The sequence below is a fragment of the Mytilus californianus genome, unplaced genomic scaffold (assembly GCF_021869535.1).
Source record: "Mytilus californianus isolate M0D057914Y unplaced genomic scaffold, xbMytCali1.0.p SCAF_7, whole genome shotgun sequence".
Lineage (NCBI taxonomy): Eukaryota > Metazoa > Mollusca > Bivalvia > Mytilida > Mytilidae > Mytilus > Mytilus californianus.
In genome coordinates this window covers 73,033,937-73,056,803 of record NW_026262723.1, presented here as the reverse complement: position 1 = coordinate 73,056,803, position 22,867 = coordinate 73,033,937, and the positions used below count along the sequence as shown (strand labels likewise).

General features: G+C 31.6%; 1 protein-coding gene across 3 annotated transcripts in view; it reads right to left on the bottom strand.

The window, feature by feature from the left end:
• Positions 1 to 269: 269 nt before the first annotated feature.
• The window catches only part of LOC127707560 (protein dimmed-like), a 35,334-nt gene continuing 12,736 nt past the window's right edge, over positions 270 to 22,867 (bottom strand). Inside the window, exons 1-3 of one of the 3 annotated variants that reach the window (XM_052212157.1) lie at positions 13,468 to 13,530; positions 9,447 to 9,545; positions 270 to 6,026 (exon numbers count right to left, since the gene is read on the bottom strand). In XM_052212157.1, the coding sequence (XP_052068117.1) occupies positions 5,448 to 6,023 (576 nt within the window). In that variant the 5' untranslated portion in view covers positions 6,024 to 6,026; positions 9,447 to 9,545; positions 13,468 to 13,530 and the 3' untranslated portion in view covers positions 270 to 5,447. Of the gene's footprint in view, positions 6,027 to 9,446; positions 9,704 to 13,467; positions 13,531 to 22,867 lie in introns of those variants that run through there. The other 2 variants (XM_052212155.1, XM_052212156.1) reach the window with 2 other exon arrangements.

Below are 22,867 nucleotides of genomic sequence, written 5' to 3'. Positions count from 1 at the left end.
TGAAGAACAGTAACAAAACCGGTGTAACAGTCCCTTTGCTTTATGTGTGTTTGCTGTGTATGAACTGGTGTCATGGATGGATACCCCATATCTTTCTTTTCTATTATAACAACTTATTTCATATTTCCGCATTTTCTCGAATTGCGTGATGGGGAAACATTATTTAATTAACGTTAAATTAACTGGCGTAGATTCCTCATACTGTCTTTCATGTGTCTGTCCTGTCCCACTTTTATTAGAAATAGGCAATTAATACTCAAGTCACTGCATTGCTTTGATTATTTTATTACATTATATATGTTTATTCTTAAACTATGGAATGATTTCAACAAGTATAACATATACAAAATAAATTCTAAATTACAGAAAACAATTATAGTTTTTTCTTTAGTTTAAATATCTGGTACGAAAACCAATTACTGCCATGTAAATTAAACAATGAAGTATATCTGAACCTGTTAAATCATTAAAAAAAATACTTTATAACTAAGACAAAACTTGCAGATCAATTTATAAATTATACAATAAATCATAAAACAAATTAAACATACAAGCTTTTCAATGTATATTACAATATATGCATTCATGGAAACAAAACAAAAAAGCAGAGAAAAATAATTAAAAGAAATGTATTTTTGTATTTTTTTGGAAGCAATGGTTGGCATTCCACCACATCATTACAAGGAAGCTAAATTCGTTTTTCAAAGAAACATCAATAACTTGTAATAAATACATGTCCATGTTTCAACAATTTCAAGCTGTTACATGTATACTAAATTGAATTGTATTAGGAAGTTGAAATAGAAGAAATTAAAAATAAATAATACAAAATATCAACCTTGTAGCCTGTTTGATTTGAGCTTAATTACATTAAAGAGTTGTCCCTTTCTTGGCATGGCAATAGCATGTTACTGTTGATTACGATCTCACTTTATGCTTTTCGTGGATTGTCAGCTTTACTAATTCTTGTTGGTTTTTTTTAAACTCTGTTCTTTATTCCGATTCACGCAAGGTCCCGAGTTTTTGTCTTCCCAACTTTAATAAAAAATATACATCAAACAGAAAGAGGACGGAAATAATGCTTATCATTGTGTTAAAAACGCGTTTTGAAAAAAAATATATAAATGAATCCACATACGATTTTTTGACTAACTAGCCATCAACATAAATATGTGTGATCGTTTTCACACCCTATTAACGGCTATCACTACGGCAGATACAATAGATCCGTGTGATTGTTTTCACACCCTAGTAAGGGCTATCACTACGGCAGATACAACAAATCCGTGTTCCCGAATAGATTTTTAAATCATCTACAGCAGATGTTGATACTTGTTGCTTCTGCAGTACCGATAGTCGGTAATAGGAGATGTGCTATTGATCTTCCTTATGCGCACCCCTTCAAAAAATATTTCTCAATTTTGAATGGTATTGCAATGCCTTTTACTCATATGATCAAATGTAACGATGAAAACAGTAACTCTGGAATTTCTTAGATCATAAACTTATATGTCCCGATATAAAAAAGGTTTAAAAAGAATCAAAAAATGTTGTTAGTTTACGAAACTATTAAATCAATTCTGATAAATGACAATTAAATATATCTTATTTACAAAATAAAATGTACAGGCAAATTAAATGAAGAAAATCAATAATGATTTTGTACAAACATTATGTGAACATAGAATAGCACCTTTTAATGAACATGACAGACTTTGATTAATGAAAAATTAATTCATGTGATTGAGCACTTTAATAGTTATTGTCTGGTCCTATGAAAAACATGAAATCAAAGTCCACCGAGGGGAGGAAGAAAGGCGTTGTGTTACAGACAGCAGTTCTTGCCAAGGACAAAGATTAACACACTTATTAAATTGTTTTTATAGCATTCGGAGACAACAGTTTTCCAACTTTCAAACTGATTACACGTAGGGTAATATTCGATTTTTGTTGATAAGCATACTCATTATTTGGTACTACAATTCAAATTCTGTAATATAAGGAGAGTGTAAATTCTTTTTAAATGACCTACAGAAACTATGCAAAACATTTTTAAGGCTTATCGTTATGGATTGGGTTTTACATCAAGCTATTGAAGGAACCCCCCTCTAAACAGATTATCGTTATGGACTGGGTTTTACATCAAGCTATTGAAGGAACCCCCCTCTTAACAGATTATTGTTATGGACTGGGTTTTACATCAAGCTATTGAAGGAACCCCCCTCTTAACAGATTCCGGACGATTTAATGCTTAACATATTGTATAGACAACAGTCTACTAATGAACACTGTTGCCATCTAGAAGTCTTTTGGTTATTTGTGTCATTGGGTTGCTGTCTCATTAGCGTATACCCCCACATCTAATTGTATTCATACATTCGGAAAACATCTTATATTATTACGAGATATTTCTGTGTGAAAAGTATTTTTATGACTTATGGTACATCACGAAACCAGCTTTATAAAAACAAAAGGAATGGATTGTAATGCGCTAGAACAACATGGAACACAGCTTGCTTGGAACTTGTTTAGTCTGATTATCAATTAACGTTAATCCAGATCTTTTATAGAAAAATAAATCAGTCAAGGGACATTTCTGAGCACTATAGTACAATAATATAACACAGAAATCTAATTTCATACATCAGTGGGTAAACAACTGAGACTTACATATAAGTTCTATGTTATATGTTCTTAACAAGATTAGTTATACGTCATCAAAAGTCTGACATTTTCAAAGATGATTAGGAATAGGCTCTAGTCTCCAGTCATTATTGAAGCCTTTAATTTGCACTTTGTCTAAATACCAAATTAGTGCTAACAATATTAAGGAAACTTACAATGAGTAACATGAAATTATTATGTTCCATTATAGATCAAGATGCCAATCTACAAACATTTGGTTAGAATTAAAAATTATGGAATAATATTATCAATAGTTAAAATTCATTTTGTGAGAAAGTTTGCTCCGTTTGAATTCTAGTATACTTGCTGTTGAGAAAGAAGTTCTCATCAGAAAACAATTCTCTTCGTCAAATTTCGTATGACTCAAAATCCTTCATACAGAGTGTCATGGCGATGACTATCATCTTGATTGTTAATATTACGCTTTTGGCTTTGATTCTTGGTGGTATTGTAAAAATATCTAAACTATCTTCATAGAACATTTGTAATATCTTGTCAACAATTAAATTTTCTGTGATGTTTACAAATGAACTAAGATGGGAAACAAATATGTAAAACCTATTCTTCTGCAACAATAGTACCAGAAAAATTGAAGAATACTCCAACAGATTAAAATTCCACTCATTGATTACAAAATCATTTCCATATTTCATTACAAGCAACTTTCAAGAACTATTTTAAAAAAATACAGAGTTGTAAAGTAATATACAATATCATAATAATTTTTATACATTTGGAATGAAACTCTTTTTAAATATCTTTGATGTTTAAAAAAAAGTGAATTGATGTGGGCGTAAGTCTAAATTGGTAAATTCTATTGTTCTGGCCAGATGTTGAACGTTTCCTTGCGTATCTGATGTATGCAAATGGCTCATTTGTTCCATTACAATCTATTGGAAAGCGATAGAATTTTACATTTAGTTACGTTTCTTCCTCAAAGGAAATATTGGCTCCGACTTTATTAAAAGGTACTTGATGTTTTATATCGGATGATTTTATACAAAAAGTGTTCAAATCTATCTTATGTTGAAAACTGTGTGTACTGATTTCTCAAATCAATAAGCTCTTTAACAAAAACAAATTTACTATTATCTGTATAAATTGTACCATACTATATATGTTCAAGAACAGCAAAGTACCAGAGATATTTTTAGGGTTTCTTCATACGCGATCTAGACGATATTTTAAAATTGAATTACGATTTATATTATGTGTGAACACACACTGAACTTTTCTTTATAATTGATTACATTTTAATGATGTTGTTCAAGGTGTTACGTATACTTAAAACAAGTGTTATTCAAATCTACAACGTCATACGTTTCTTTCTCCGATGATATTGAAAATATTGGATGAACTTCATATATTTTAGATAGGTCCCCTTCTCATCTGGAACCACGTATTTAAAAATTAATGGTGGTAAATAAAATGTTTCCATTTTGTGATGTATTTAATTGCAGTTGGTGACTGAAATTTGTTCCATCGAGAAAAAAGGGTTATTTATGATCATTTTTAAATAAATGGTTGGAAACCTCCAAGAAAATATACGTATGATAAATTTTAAAAATCTATGTTGATCTATGTTCCTGTTGATATGAATCTTTGGTTTCTGATTACAAGGTGTTTATTGTGGTGGTTTTAATGCAAGATCATGGTTTTGAAATATTGATAAATGATGAAAAAGTTGGCCTCAAAAGCAGTTTCATTGATTCTGAGACAGAGATAAGCCTTATGTTAAATAAATAATGATAAATAAATAAATGTAAGTTAAATAATAGTGTCTGGGTAGTCACTTATAAATATATATATATATAATTAACCCAAGCACCCATAAGAGTAGCCCGAACATTTCATTTCATATTCATGTTTGGCGGAATCAAAACAAAAGTTTCATGTATTTTCGGCGCAATTTAAAGGGCAGTGCGTTTTACAATTCATACTGATCCTTGTAATTTTCAATGAATAAATTGTTAAACATTTAGACGTTCCTGTATATAACGAATAGAGAACAACTCTCTCGGTTTTACTTCTCAAAACAACATGTTTGTTTGAATATTGGGAGTAAAATTCTTCTTTTCAATATTCTTTATAAAGATTGCTATCCGCAAAGCTTGCCACCTAACTAGATATTTAGACTGACTAGATGCTGCAATCACATGTACTCTTGCTATGCATGTGACCTCAAATGCCTTAAACAGAACTTGTCGTCGCTAATACATTGCACTCAGAAGTTTGACAACTCCGATGTCCAAACTGGTAACCACGTTACCCGAAATCACATCAACTATGTCACATTTCTACAACAACAAAGTTGTACATTTCTATCATACTGAACTAGAATTTCTAGAAAAGACCAATCGGAGAGTCAATACTAATGGCTTTGATTCCGCCAGATTATGAATAATAGAATATAATGTTCAATGGACGAACTACCTTAAAAGCAAATGTATACATGCAAAATATATACAATAATCTTATTAGTACGAGTATTTCACAAGTTTCCTCTTCACTATTTGACATTTCGTTTGTTTGAATTTACTCCTGGTATCAGTGAAGCCAATGATCCTTGATGTATAATTGAACGATGATGATAAATCTCTATGTATTTTTTGGCGATGGAATGTTCTATAAGTTCACAGACAAAAAAGTTGCAAAAAATAAATATATATGTACTCTTTGTTAAAGAATTCTCATAAAATAATATCACAATTGCTTTATTTATCCTCCAGCAGCAAATTTCAATTCAGAATTTGTTTTGTATTTTAGATGCTGTCACTTAGAACTTCACTGGACTCCTCTTGCATAACAGGAGAATCATCTATATGAACGTCTTCATTTGAATCCTCATCGCTTTCATCAATTTCGTCTATTTTCTCGAATGTATATGGGGTCTTTTCTCCTCGGAAGTCACAAATCACATTTGTTAATGCTTTGATGTAATTCTTGGCTAATGTCAATGTTTCTATCTTTGATAACTTCCTCTCCAAATTTATGTGTGGAATCACTCCCCTTAATTCTTGGAATGCATCGTTTAAAGAATGCATCCTCATTCTTTCTCTTTCATTACTCTCAATCCGCCGTAGATTTCTCTCCCTAGCACTATGTCCTTTCCGACGTTTCGTCGACTTCCGAATGGTTTTCATTTTTCTCTCTGTGTATTCATCGGTTGTCGAACTTGCACATGAATCTGAAGGAGAACCTGGCCCTTCTCTTTTAGTAGGCCGCTTCCGAATTTCATAATCGGTTGCTCGCATTGAAAAATCTTCCATATCACAATTTTGGTAATCCTCTGTAATTTCAAAGTCGTAACTTGAAGTCATAATGTTTTCGGATCTCATTACCTAAAACGAGATACAAACAAAACTGTCAATAAATTTAAAAACAAACATGGATACCAGTGTAAACACATATTATATGAAAACACTAAAGAAACATATAACCTTAAGATAATCAGTTTAGCCCAGATCTTGATAAATTAATTAATCCATAGGTTTAACGTAGATACACCTTCTATTCAAACTCTTACAAGAAGTCTGTTTCTGCTTACAATGATCTTCCACGCTACAAAGGTCAAAAACATCAGTCAGCGCATGTTTACACAAATCCAGACAACTTAACATTGCATTTCTGGTTAGTTTAATATAATTAAGTTTACGTGTAGTTTTTTTTTATTCAACTTTGTTGCTTTCATTGTGTATGTGTATCTGATTTTATCGGTTAAGAAAGGAATAAAAGACACAAAAAATGTTGAAATGAACAAATGAATCCTTTTCTTTTAGGTACGCGTATGCGTCTGTCTGCAATCAGGACCATTTTTTTCAGTTAGAACTGTTCCTGATTCGATTGTTTATGTCATAAAAGTACAAATTATATCCAATTACGTGATCTTTACCTGAGCAATGCATAATTAAAAACATATTTACCAAATAAATCATAAAATTAAACATGCAATTCAATAAAAAGTATCCCAACTATTTGTATTTGTTTCACATGAAAATAATTCAGAACCATTAGGCTTTGCATGCTGTAACTCCTTTCTCCCACACTGTCTGCACCTTTTTATTCCTTCATATAGAAGATGACCTTAATATTTTAATACACACGAGCCCACGTTGTCGCTCTAAAAATCTTGATGACATTTAGATTCAGATTAATCTATCAGTTCGGATCAACGCGATTCCATTCAGTTCAATCAATACCTATACACGTAAACTATAAGAAAATACAGGACTTTGATCGCATACTGCTGTCTCTTCATAATAGAGTCTCTTGTTGGTAATTAAGAAAGAGCAAAAGAGCTAAATTAGTGCTATCTAGTTGTAGCAATGTTGTGACACAGAATATCTTTTTTTTTTTATACCTGACCGAATTTGGCAGTGTGAGCTTTTTCAGTAATTTTGAGTTTACGGTCTACAAGCATTCAGCGTGAATCTGTTGCGGAAAAAGTGTTCGGATTTAAACCAAAAATAAACGTCGAAATCATTTCTTTGATTATTCCATTTTCCAACCTAAACAACAGCTATCATAATAAAGAAATATAAGGTTTAATCATGGGTCAAATTTAGACTAGATCAAAATTATCAAAAGAAAATCTGGTTTCAAATTGATCTACTAACACTGTAAAGATATAACTGCTGGGGGACTGTAAACTCCACACCCAGTAAGTCACTAATTTACAATGTATCGATCGATACCAAGATATCCCCAAGTGCAAATAAGTCATTGTTATATATAATGGTTGCTTAAATAGTTGAAGGCAACATTTCAATTTTGACGATTAGCAAATTCAGAGGGGCTTGTTAAAGCGTCTCCTGTTATTAGTGGATTTGACATATCCGTCAATTTCTCTCAAACAAGGCGCAATTCATAAACTTTATTATAAGGCTTCACTATCCTTTACCATTCACAGTAGTTATGAATATGTTGTACATGCCAAGGAATTTCCAGAAATTTACGGTATTGACAGAAGTAAAGAATTCTCTATCGATAAACAGTGTAATCTGAAACTTGAATTGTATATCCATTTCACTTACAATGCAGTATTCTTATCTTGTTTTATCAACATGATAATTTTTATACTGAAAAACAACAATTCTTTTCATCTTCAAAGACATTCTTTCGTTTTGCCACTGGACGTTAAGCAACCAACAATCAATCAATCAATCAATGAAAGATGTTCTTTCGTTTTGCCTAGTGGACGTTAAGCAAATAACTATTGATCGATCAAAAAACTTTTTTAGCTACTTTTTGGAGATTAGATTCATCAATAATACCTGAATCTGTAATCGAAAATTTACATATGTTTATACCAGAAGAATCCAATATAGACTTTTTATCGCTATTTATATCCATTCATTGAATGATTGACTTTCAAAACAAACCGTTGCAATGCAATCATGATTCAATATACATATCAACGAATTGGTATTTGCTAAATATGCAAAGTGCAACTTATAATGTTAGGACGGTTGATTCAGTTCATATTTATTATGAAATTCTGCAAGCTACAAGTATTTGTATCATGATTCATATAAAGCAAAAGACTTTGACTGAGTTCTACTTTGACAACTGTAAATTTTCATATACGTGCTTTTTACTTACGTTTACCTACTTAATCTGACCGAGCTGAACTTATCAACTTCATGTAGTGTCATTTCATTCTACGCTTTGCTTCGATATTGAAACATAAATTAGGTTCTTTACCGCAAATACAGGGAAGAAAATGACCCTCATCAAAACCGCTAATTAGACATAATGGCCATAGACAGACTATAACTATCTGATTGTCCAAAGGGCATGCTATTGCATGATATATCACGACTTGTCATAATAACACTTACTCTAAATGAATTATGATATAATTTTCTATCTATAAACGACATTTTATCCCTATAAAAATGCCGGCGGTTATTGAGAAATTTATGTCCCCGAAACACACAAAATTATAGACGGAAGTGTCAACATTGATTTGAAGTAAGAATAATTTAGCATCACACCTGAGATAATCTAATGATTTACGTCAGTTGATAATGGTTTTCATTTAAGTTTTGATGATTGGGCGATTTCCGCATTAACAGTTAAATTTATCTTAAGTAGTTTGACGTGAAACTAGAGTTTTTCACCTGTCACGAATGAAGGCACTTATCGTACTATGGCCAATGTGAATCCAACAGGTGCGATAGTCATTTTCGTGTACTGTTCAACTGTAAATTTGTAAACATAAGCACCAAAACATTTAAAAGTGTGCAATTTTAAACCTAAAATTAAATCAAGTGCCGTGAGAATAAAACTAATGTTAAATCTCATTAAATCATTTGAACAATGCCTTTACACGCGAAGTCCAATTAATCTACAATACATCTCGATGCTCCTGAGTCTGTGACAATAAATTCAATTTATGTGCTGTTTCTCTCCAATAATTGACGATAGTAGTTTGTGTCATGTGTCAGATCGGTACTATCATTTTACAGCTTATTACAATAGGAATATCGATTTATACATGTATAGTATTCATCTAATATGAAAATAAAAATTATATCAATCATGTAATTAAGTTATACAGAATTCGGGCTCCATTCTGTGCAACAGTTAATCTTATTGAACAAAATAGTTTATCAAAACATATATACATAGATGTATACATATATATATACACGTACAATTAGAAGAATTGTTGCACTGCTGAAATATTCTATGTCGATAAATTATTTAAAATTTATAAAAAAAGAAAAAACATATAATAACCAAATTCATATACATACTTTTGAAGATGGGTACTTGGCGAGCGTAAAGAAGCACCCGACTTTTCCCTCCTCTCAAGGATTATCTCCAGATACTATTGACCACAACAATCCAACTGCCTGATAATAAACACAGAGTAAGAATGAATACGACAATAGCCAATCAGAGATACGGATGTGCTACGTTGGTGTTCCGAATAGCACTTGCCAATACTACTCCCCCATTTACAATCAATTAAGTATTCTATTTTTTGCGTTGATTGGAATTGTAAGGCGGTTTGCAGGATAACTATGACGTAGAAAAACTATGCCACGCGACAATCGGTGTGATTTAAATTGACATATAAAATTGTAATATTGTAAATGCTGTATTGAATTATACAGTCGAGTTTTATGAAGCGATAGATTTTATAGTAGAATCTGACATTTAAAAGAAATATTGTAACTGTATCATTCATTTAGGCATCTATATTGCATTGTTTTTTCTTCCTCAAAAATATTTACAATGAACTATTCGTGGTTTAATTTGCTAACTATAGTACGACGGACACGCACTGTTACTTGACATATTAGTCGTATGTAGATATTCTCATTGGCATGCAGTCCAAGCTATGAGGTATTAATGAAGTTATGACGTCAAAATACATGTCAACTCTCCTTGTCATGTTTTATCAATAAAGTAATTGTTTAGAAAACTAACTTATAAACAACTTGTGTTTTGACTGTGTGAAAAAAATGTAACTTGTTTATGATTTAAAGATATAGATGTTAAAACATTTTTTGTTTACAATATAATATATTTTTGTAGTAATTTTAAAAACGTGGGATAACAGGGGACTGTGTCATTATTAATTTATAATAAATAAGACCAAGATCATTAAAAATGGCATTTACTATTTGTAAAAAATTCAAACTATCGAAAATTGAGTGAGTAATACTGTTTCAATGTTTACATATGAAGGATAAAAAACAAACTTTTCAACATATAAACTATAGTCTAGCGGTTAAAATAATCACAACTTTTTTCTACACTTGAAATAATGTATAGACAACAGTCCTGTCTATTGTTTAAGACTGTAGATACCTCTAGATGTCTTTTGGTTGTGTCTCTTTAGTAAACCCCACTTCCCGTTCGCAAAACATCTTTTTTATAGTTACGAAAGTTTCTAATCACGTGGTATTTGTGGGAGAGAAAAATGGTATAATGATTGGTGGTAAATCACAAAACCAGCTTATTAATAAGAACCGAAATGGAATACAATTACATGTATTGTTAGTTCCATAGTTTACATCGCAAAATTCTATTAAAAAAAAACGATTCCCGTTTAACTACTCTCGAGTCCGACTTTTATTTGAACCGTGTCCGAGTTCAGTGAAAGTAGTAGATCCTGCAATACATGAGATAAAGAAATTTGCCAAGAACCATATTCTCCTGTGTAAAAAGATGGATAGGCGTTGAAAAGGACCATGTAATTTTAACTATACGGTTAAATGCTGTAGTTATATTTTTTATACTCTCACCAAACAAAATATATAGTTCATTGCGTGACCGATTTACCTCTTTCTTTCATATAAATACAATGTACTATTATTTATAAAAGCAATTTTAGTATGCACAGTAGTGTTAAAATGTGTGATCAACGGATTTCGCAAGAAGATTTCATTCATGTGAAGTTCATTATTTGAAATAGTATTAATTTTTGACACAAAATTCATGAGAAAGAAGTATACCCGTAAGGATTACGTGGTAGAGGAGTGAGGCATAAAGTAAGCTATACAGTATATAGCCATTACTTCTGTGCTGGCATGAAAATACGGATATTGTGTTATTAAAATTTGCTGTTATAAAATCCTAGAAATATTAACTTAAGGAACATGTTACCATCATGCAAAGCTCTGATTCCTTGCCCATCTTTGCTTATACTTTTTGTTCTTTTTGGCTTTTATTAGCTCTTCATTTTTTAATAAGGTTTGGATTTTTAAATATTTTGGCATCGAATATCACTGAATAAACATTTATTGTCGAAATGCGCATCTGTTCCAGTAAAATAGATACCGTTTATGTTATTACTTCCTTGTTAGTCAATGTTAACTGGACCAAGGGGTGTGTTAAACGTTGATTATTGGTGACGTTGTCAATTCTGAACAGAAAATTCTGTACCTAGATGTCAACTAATCTGCTGTCTTGTTTCCATTTAATGCAGATATAATAGACTTAAGATAGTTCTGTAAATCTTAATAAAATCTCAACAACAATACTGAATTATCGACAGTCTTGTAAATGGAAAGCATTTAATTACAAAAATGATTTGATTGAAGGCGTCTTAATTACATACGACAAACAACAGGTGAAAATCGATATCTTGATATAACCGATCATTTTTAACGGAACTAGTTCATTACGTTGAAATAGAACAAGCAGTTCAAAGGTATTTCATTATTATAGAAACAGTTTTGATCTGCAATACGATGAATGGATTTTTTGGGTTCTTGACCGGGTTTTAAATCATTTTTCATACAAACGTAAAATTTCTTGGAAGTCTAAGTTTAAGTGCCAAGAGTAAATCTGCGACTTTCGGTCAATGATTAAGTATTAACCCTTTCACATGGCGACAGATCGAGCCAGTGCGCCTTGATAGTTTGGCAGTCTCTAACCCTTATAAAAGACGCGACTTAAAGAATGGTATGCAAGACCATTGGGTCACCAATGCTCCTTACTATTTAAACAATGTGTATCTATTCAGAGGCAAGACCACTGGGTCACCAATGCTCCTTACTATTTAAACAATGTGTATCTATTCAGAGGCAAGACCACTGGGTCACCAATGCTCCTTACTATTTAAACAATGTGTATCTATTCAGAGGCAAGACCACTGGGTCACCAATGCTCCTTACTATTTAAACAATGTGTATCTATTCAGAGGCAAGACCACTGGGTCACCAATGCTCCTTACTGTTTAAACAATGTGTATCTATTCAGAGGCAAGACCACTGGGTCACCAATGCTCCTTACTGTTTAAACAATGTGTATCTATTCAGATTGCTTTAAGAAAAGGACAGAATTAGTATTCAATGGATAAATGTTAAATGCCCAACACATAATGGCAACATGTTGCAGCGACATGAATGCCCTTCTAACCGAAAATAACCGAAGGCGTTGACCTCGTTGTATAACAAGTTTGTAACCGACTGAAACTTACCATGGTTATACAGCTTCTATTGTCAAAATTATTTACAAAAACGAAATACTTCTTTCTCTTCCGAGTTACTTTTGAACAATTTGTAAGTTATGAGGTTTCATTAAGAACGATCAGATCAACCTTTTTATCAAATCAATTAAAACTCGTATATTCTTCCAATATATATAGTTTGTCAAATGATCTACAGACCAATATTTTTATCATTGCTGTTGAGATTACATGCAATCTTAAGCTGTGACAATTACCTAATTTTTTCTTATCAATGTCGATTTCTGATAGAGAGAATAAAATAATACATGGACTTGTAAATTTTAAGCCGATTTTTAAAAGATAGAAATAGTATTTTACAATGTTTAAACCTGTGTATGTGCTAAAGTTATACAAGTGGAGCATTTCATTAAATCTCCCGTGCATCTCGCATCATCTGCTATTACAAGATATAAAAAAATATCAAATGTATATATCAGATGTAGATCAAATTAATCATAAAATTCTTCTTTGAATAACACTATCCACGACTTCACCTGAGATGGCAATTATTCAAGATACGTTTATGTCTTGAAGTTTTTTTTTTCAAGAAGTGTGAATCCGGTTGTCAAAAATAGAGAACAGAGATAAAGTGTCAAAAACAAAAAACTGCACTCCAGTTCCGTAAACAAATAAATAAACGATGCAGGAAACAACATAACTTTATTATTTATGTTTATATTTCATACAATTTATCAACACAGTTTCTTACATCCGCCTGCTATGCATAATAATATATTACCATAAAAATGTGAACGAGACTCGTAATCATTCTTCGACTGATAATTAAGGATAAACTATAAAAATTTACTGACCTTCAGTTTGTTATTAACTTTAAATGAAATCCTCGTTAGTTGCATAAAAATCGACCATTTACTATGAATTTTATGCTGAAGTGAAGAAATTAAACGTATTGATCTGAACTCGGAGGCATATATACAACCTGTTACTAGCTGTTCCGTTTTTGTGGGATATTTGTCAACAGGTGTCAAACAAGATATTACGAACTGACCAGGACGATTCTACCTCTGGGCTCAAAGTTATTGCTTTATTGCAACATAAAAAATAAACTAAGCGTCCGTGAGAGTAAAAAAAGTAGTACAAGTAGAATGAAATATCAGGGTTCAGAGGTCAAATGTTTTAATTCTAAACATTCTTGGTTTACTAGGAGAATAAACGTTAGTTTTGACGGATAACTAAGTTAAAAATAATTACATTTAGGTCGTGAATAATCTGTCATCGTTATAGACTATGCTATAATATATAAAACACTTTATGTTTCTAAATTTTACACACTGGTGCTCATAGAAAAACACCTTTTTTTCAAGGTAAAACTTTTTAAACAGAAGATTACGCAGGGACTAATGTACACATTATATAAAATATCTTTAAAACTACCAAATTAATTATTTCAATACAGATAAATGGAGTTGATAAGATAAAATTATCTAACATTTCTTCCTAACTATGTGTAGTATTTTCTTCCACTTCTTCAACCTTGTATTTGACCTTCCAACTGTTTTCATTCGAGCGCCACTGATAATGTCGTGAACAACACGCGCGTCTGGCGTACCAAATTAAAAGTCTGGTATGTTTGATGATTTTTTTCTAATGTACAAACTACCCAAACTTTTGGTAGCAGAATAGTAACAAATAATTTTGTGTAAATTTTCAAAAGTTAATTATTACCTATTTATTTTTTTCATAATCAAAAATTTTATACATCTTTATCAGGTGATTCAGAAAAAGAAGCAAACGTAACAGTTCGTTAAATAACCTTAGCTGTATTTGACAAAACCCTTCCGATGGTCTGAAAAGCTCCTCAATACTTTATTTGGCCTTTCACCTTATTTTTTATTCGAGCGTCACTGATAAGACTAAGTATTTTGTAGACAAAACGCGTGTCTGGCGTAAAAAATTACAAGGCTGACCAGTATCTTGATGATATTTTTAGAAGGCTTGTACAATTCACTAAACAAAGACCAGTAGCGGAACTTACATGGAAACAGGTTGCATGGTAAAAAAAAATGTCAGTTAATTAATATCAACTGTGTGTGAAACCTTATATATTATTGCTCCAAACTTGAATATGTACAAATAAATTTCACAAAATGATGATGATGATGATAATGGTAATAATAAAAATATTGAAGGTCGTTTTACGGCCCTGTGGCACAGTTAATTTACGACAGCTGTGTGTTGAATATAATATATCTGTACGATATATCTCTACTTTTTATTAACTCGCAATTGTTATTTTGATGTAACATTCTATACTAGCCTATGGTCATTTTAAGGATTGTGTCGAAGGCAGCTGCGACAAGGAGACAAATTCGGCATAATTATGGAGCTTAAATAGTTTAGATATTGATTTTTATCTTATAAGCTATGCAGGTTGCAACCGACTTATATATAGGTGAAAACAATACTCGGTCGGTTACTCTGTTTCTGCATGGATATTCTTTCCATGTATATAAATATGTTATAATAAAATTTTGTCTTTGGCAATTCATAATTTTACTATAACATGCCAAAGACAAAATTTTATTATAACAAATATAATACAAGTGTAAAACGTACAAAGATTTTGAAGATTGTTATCATGTTTGTTTCGGTTAAACAAATTGAAAATAGCTTATTTCGGCCAGTATATAGTCTGAACAAGAAACTAAGAAAACATATATGATACACAGTTAGATGAATTTTCCTTTGGTAAGTCGTTACAAACCCAACAAGAAAAACTGACAGGAAATAAGTTAACTAACAATATTATTGATTGTTTTTTTTTTGGTTGCTTAATGTCCAGTTGCTTCGGACTGCCACTTGAAATCAAAGCCAAGTTGAATAGGATCAGAATTTTAGACATTCAACGGGTCACCTTCGGATTCTTGTTGTTGTTTGGTTTTCTGGAGTGCGGAGAGAGCGTAGTATTCTCTCACCAACTGCCTTACATAAGCCACGTACAATGTTGGATGTTTAAGAAGGCAAGTTGCCTATTTTCTACAAAAGGTGCACTTAATATAGTTGGCATGCAGACGACAAAAATATTCTTTACGTAACATGGCAGCTACCAGAAAGAGCAAACTTGATTTTACAAACGCTCATTTCAGTTATGCATTTGAACAACACAGAACAGGATGTTGAAGATTTTAATGTTGAAGACTGAATGTTGCTCTCTAAATGTCTTTTGGTCATTTGTGTCGTTGAGTTGCTGTCTCATTGACGTATGATCCAGATCTACTTTCATTCGTAAAAGAAAATGATTGATAGATTTTTGGTGTTTAATGCTACATTCAGCACACTTGAAAATATATCATGGCGGACAATAAGAACTATCAAACTTCAACAGGAAAAGATTATATCCTAGCCAATTCAGATTGGAGTCGAACGCACCTTGCCGTATTCGAACTAACAACTTCAGTGTTGACAAGTTAAAAGAAAAAAAGTCTCAATTCTGTAAACGGTTAATCATGAAACTATAAAATGCTTGTACATGCATGCATCTTTTTGTTTGCTTACATGCTTTTGAAAAAAAAACAAGGGACAAGATATCAAATTATGTCACGACGAAATAAAAATTAAAAAAATATCTTTCACCGATGTACATCCATTCATCCAGCATCGCACCCTTAAAAATAACTTTCCTTCACTTAAATATGTGTCATGAACTTAAGAATACTCATTTTTTAATCAGAAATAAATTCATATCGTTATTTCATCATTCCTTTTCCTAAATATAGAAAATATCTTTCAGAAACCAGAAATAAATGCGACAGTTTATTGATTTAAGAAGATGATATACAAGTTATAAGTAATTATAGTTTGCCTGAAGCCTATAGTATGTCGATATAAATGATTTCACACCTAAATATAAGACGTCTATTTGGTATATAAATATCTCCTGTTGCATCGAAATAATGCATGGTAGACAAATATCATGCAAATAAAAGAAAGACAACAGCAGAAAAATTACATATGTTGCTATTATTTGACTTTTTCAGTTTGTTGGGTTTATATATTATAAATTAGTTAAGAATGTTTTAAAATGGAAGTATGGATAGTTCCTTTTGCCCTTGATTTAGTTTTTAATAAATGAAAACATTACTATACAGTTATGAATAGTTTAGTCTACACCCAGTCGATCCTTAGATCCGCTTTCCGCAGACTGTTTTTATCGCCTTATGCTCAATCCTTAGGGCATGTATTATTGATAGTTTAGTCTTGGAAGACATGATTTATTTATTCGCTGTCATGGGCTTTGAACTAGCTTCCAATAACTGCGAGTATACCCCTAGATCAGCAAGTATACCCCTAGATCAGCGAGTGTACCCCTAGATCAGTACTTTGTATCTTTTTTGTTGCTGTTTTTGTTTCTCGTGCCTATCCATCAACATAACTCAAGCTGTTGTGTGTATATTGTCTCTCTTTTAGTAATGCCGGGGCCTTTTATTCTATAGCTTTCTATACGGTATGTGTTGCTTATTGTAGAATACTGTACGATAACATCCAAATCCATTGTCTTTGCTATATAATTGTCTCACTGGTAAACATACCACATCTCCTTATTGTTTTATATTACAGTGTTTTGGTTTTTCAATTCATATTCATTTCGGTTATTCGTCCTATTCGGGGTTATTCATGTACCCCCTTTCAGGATGCCAAAAAAGTTACGAAGTTAAGGAATGTGCACCGAATGAAGCACAAACTGTACAAGTTTTTTTGTTTTCGACAACAGGTATTGTTTTATACAAAATCAGACTTGTAAACATGGGAAGTAAGTACAAATAAAATGTGTTTTGAGCTACTGATCATCAGGTAGATCTTGATCTATAAAAATGCGAGTTATTTCTGTAGGACATTTATTACCTTCATTCTTGACCTTACTACTATTATCGACGACAGTCACGAAGCAAAGCTAAATTGATTCTTGTGACCTTTATAAAATTATCATATTATTAAACCATATAATTCTCTATAATTTGCAAATTATGTACTTTTTATATCTTTATGCATTATCAAAACATACTTTTAATGTTTAACGTACAAGCTAACGCAGGTATATTTGTAATTATTTTTTCGTTCAAAATTTCTCGCTATATATTTTAGGAATATATCTATATAATATACGAAGTCATGTATGATAGCAAAAGTGAATGATATCAAATTTAACAACGTACTGAGTACCTGACTTTACTGCTAATAAAATATTCGTGTATTAAGTAGGGCACAGAATTTGCACTGGAATATGACAACTTTAATTTATTGATTTTTTTAGAAAATGTACTTTTTTATTTGAATTTATTTCGAAATTTGATGGGAAAAGTCGTTCAGATGAATTCGTGTCGTAACGGTCGACAAACTTACGGTAAGGTTTCCATGGTAACGATACTAATATACGCTGCTAAAATGCTACTATATATCCTACTGTAATAACATATGACCAATGTAGTATACTCATATGTAATAGCCGTTGTTTGATTAATGTACTGTGGCAAATATCCCATGCATAATCAAGACGAGAACAAATTAGCAATAATCAAATAGCTAGACGTGGTTGCGTATATTATACATCCCGCATAACCAAACGGACGTTCTCTGGGCATAATTGTTACTACCGGGTGGGAGAAGATCAGGCTACTTACACAAGTATTATTCCAAGAGTAAGATGGTCAGCATCATACATAGAGAATTTGATTAAACCTCTTACAAAATTCTTTAAATATCATTGTATGACATTGTCACGTTTCCCACGGATTACAAAATTAATTATCATGTCCAGTCTGCTATTTTAGGTATCGACATGTAGCTGAAGAATGATGCAAAAGTACGAACTGATTATCCTTTTAAAAGCATAACATGTTTATTGGTTTTTGAACGGAATTTGAAGTGAGTTAGAGTATTTTGAATAAGAGGTTATTTGTATTCATTTCATATATTGATTCACGCCTAATGTTTATATTTTATAGCAGAGTTATACTCGCTAATTGTATTTTGTTAGTTTCCCTTTCAGCATTAAGTCAAATCAATGCAATCTTGCAGTTATATCCGGAATTTCAAAACAACCAACAGCATCTCGGAAGTATGAAGCGGAAATATTGTAGTTTGTAACATTAAAAAACCTTGAAACCTAGATGATTAACGCTTCTGTCATTTTTATCTACTGTTATCATTTATATAGGAGCTTGTGCATGTTTACTTAACTTACAAATGTAACTTAGTTTCCAGGATTTATTCGGGCTTCAAATCAAACACGTTATATTTGTACGACGGGGATTTTTGTGGCCATTTTAGGTGTTTTATGGTTACAAGATGTATTACTCTTACGGATCAAAATGTGAGATAAGTGTCATTAATTGAATAATGTATTCATTAAGTCGTACAGATGAACACTTTCTGAATTCTGCAAATATAATAATACAGTGGAACCAATTGTACCTTATTTTTGAATCTGTAAAATACGTTATTTCATGTTCAACACTAACATTTTTTTTTAATTCTTTATTAATATAAGTATATGTTTGCAGGAAATCGTAATCTCCCGAATAATGTTTCATGGACAATCCCAAAAAAAAAAGAAAAGGATTACTGCGCGCATAGCAAATGAACATACTGTTAAAATTTACGATTCACTTGTGTATTGATTTTTACATCGGATGTGACCTTGAGAGGTCATACCGGTATTATGTTGCCGCAGAAACTCTGCACACGTCCCTTGCGCTTTTGACTGATAACCGAACGTATTTCGTATAAATACGCGGATATTATCGAGTGCAAAATAACATTCCTTATCACTTGTTATATATTAATTTCATCAATAAATATTCATGAAAATAATTTTTAAGAACATAGATAAATGATATGGAAATGTTTTGTCGTGAGAAATATATATACACGTATCATGCAGTAACAAATCTTAACGCATGCGGAAGAATATCACGAGAGATGATCTGCTATATATATAACTGTTACACAAATATTAATATAATATTTAACAATAAACCAGAGTATACTGATAACAAATGATTATATCACTACAATATAATAATTATAACGGTGAGGTTGAATTCCCTGTCATTTATTCATCATCCACACAGGAACTAGTCTCAGAAAAAAAAATATATCTATGTACCTTTACCTAACTTTCAGATATAGAGATATGATTTTTTACTGAGACAAGTGTCTATGACCATCCACCAGAACTTGCGGTCATCCGATGTTCAGTACTTCAGTACTTCGATTATATTTTAGGAGCACTTTAGTTATCTAATACGATGCGATATTTTAAGTGTGCTGGATGTATAAATACCGTGCCACGTCCGGTCAATATATTAAAAGTTTATTCTAATGTCCCGTGTAAGGAGTGCCATGCTCCTCTTTGATGGACCAGTAAATGACTTTTTTAAAAGCAAAATGTCTGGCTGCATCCAGCACATCCACATTTTTCTATAGTCAAAATTCAGTCCATTCACTTAGCAAAACCTACCTTTGAATGTATGGAGTATAAAATATTTTCCACTAGGCGTTAAGCAAACAACAATCAATCCAATTTGATGCAAACCCATAGAGTGTCTGCACATGCAAACGATGTAAGAAGCAGGGTAGTGCTATACTTTCATCAAAGACTTCATAACAGCAATTTATTTTTATCGTTTTCCAAGTTTCGTGAAATCTTTTGACAGTCACTACCTTCCTTTACGGAATGTTCAGTAAAACATGGGATGCTCACCTCTTATCTGAAACTGCGAGTCAATTTTTAACAAAAAAATCATTCCATTACTCCATAATAATAATTCAAATGAACACTTTTATAAATTCTATAAACAAAATCATCTTGACTATCCTGACTTTTTGTCAGATAATAATTGTTCTATATTTATTTTCTACTGTAATTAAGACTGGTCTTCGTCCTCAAATACTGAGATATATAGGAGTCGTCTTGACCTTGCAGTGAGATGTGAGCGTTTACTCCGTGTTTAAGGCCTTACTGTGACTTGGAGATGAAGAACAGGAATAGAGAGCTGTTCCATTGCTTTGAGTTGTGTCGAATGGACGTAATGGTTTGGTATCATGAATTGATACACCATATCGTTTCAGTTTCCTCAATATGCAGCAAACCGGTATTCATAATGAAGATTATTCATTAAAAAAAATTAAAACCAGCAACTATTATTTTAGGGCTGATAAATTTGTGCAATTTCCGAATAACAGTTAACTTGACATCCTTATTCTGCTTTAGTAAGCTTGAACTTATTGGGTCTCTTAGGAAAAATAAACTTGCTAATATATACTAATATTACATAATTTAAAACAAAAAAACTAATAATCTGTTTTTCCCATTAACCTAAAAGACGTATAATACCATTTTATGATATGGTATTAAATGTATCTGGTACAAGTAATGAATTATATAGAATGAAGAGAACATATTAAGGGATATGGGGATGTACTATTATGTCAACGAGACAGCTACTTGACACATATTAAAAAAAAGATATTTAGAAGTAAAGAGAGATATAAAAGTTTAAGTTGGTGAAAGAGAGATAAGCCATTTTTATTTCCCGCTAACCGAGTCCCTATGATACTAGACTGACATAAGAGGTAAGACCAATTTCTCCTATACATATGTTTCATCTCGATGGGTCAAAGTTAGAATTCTAATATGATGCCCTTATTTCGCTTTGTAAACAAAGCCGTGTTCTAATTTAGCACAAAATATGTTTGACACTTGCGCACAAACTTACTGTTTACATTCTCTTAATTTTCATCCTGATAAAATATACCTATTTTAGCTGCTAACATAAAACGTTTTTATATATTGTTATCAAAATATCATATATTTACCCTGCTTTTAGTTTTTAAACTGATCAAATATGAAAATGTAACGTGAAGTTTTTTCGGGAGTAAACGGGAACAGCCAAACCGTCGTAAGGTATTTTCGTACGCTTCGATCTATAAAAATATCAGTATTTGTCCTTTTAGAATCGAAATAATTCCTTCATGTCATGCTCTATGCTCATTTTAACATGGGTAGGCATTATATTTGACCATATTTGACACCTCGCTAACGCTCAGTGTAAGATATCGACAAATATAATGCCTATACCCATGTTAAAATGAATGAGCTAACGCTCCGGCAGTGTAAAATACCGACAAATATAATGCCTTCCCATGTTAAAATGAGCATAGAGCATGACATGAAGGAATTATTTCTTAAATCTAGTAAAATCTAGAAGAATTTGCATGGTAAAAGAATGCTGAATAATACAATTTATTTTTCAACAATTTCTCAAATGCTCTTTAAATCAAAATGTAATTCAGAGCAATAAGCAAAGCTGGTGTAGACAATTTGGATACAGTTATGTCCATGTTTCTGTGAAATTTTGGATCGAATTCATTTTCATCTGAAAAATGCATAGCTTTTACTTCCAAAAAAATGTTGGTTTTGGTTTAGAAGGATTTTTTTTTATAAATACTCGAAATTGGCCGCGATCTTTCAAAATTGCAGTTTGGAGATATCTCTTTGGTCCTTATTTGGGCTACAAGTTTAGTAATGTAGCAAAATGTTGTTATAACCTTATTGTAAACATATGAAGCTGTAATACCGCAAATTTTAGTGATGACGGAAGAAAATTTTAAAAATGTACCTAGTGCATGTGAAAGGAGTTAAGGGGAAAATTGTTCTACCATTTTGTTTTAGGAAAACAGATGTCCAGGCTTAACAGAAGAGGGTAACGTTCGTTCAATATTTTGTTTTAAGGCTTTAAAATTTTGTCATTTAGAAATTTCATTTACTGATGCACAAGTATTTTTTTTTAATTATCACAACGAAAAGAGTTTTTCCATTTTAATATTTATGTGACTAATTTCAGAAAACTTATATGAGTCAACCTTAGGGCTTCTTTAATATGTAAAAATCAAAACAAATCATTGAACTGCTATGTTCTTGTGGTTTTTCATGGTGTTTTTTTTGTATTTCGTTACAAACATAGTCTATTACATTCAATGTTTATGAATTGAAACATTCTTCACATAATTAACCAATATGGTATAATGACTGATTAATTTAGTTTTTTGTACTAAACAGAAGTCACAGCTAAATGTGTTATTTCCGGATGTCTAAAAATACATATTTTGTCTATAAATTATTATAATGATTTTTTACGCACTGAGCAAATTTACGAATAATAGTGCAATATGAGTATCAATGACATCATA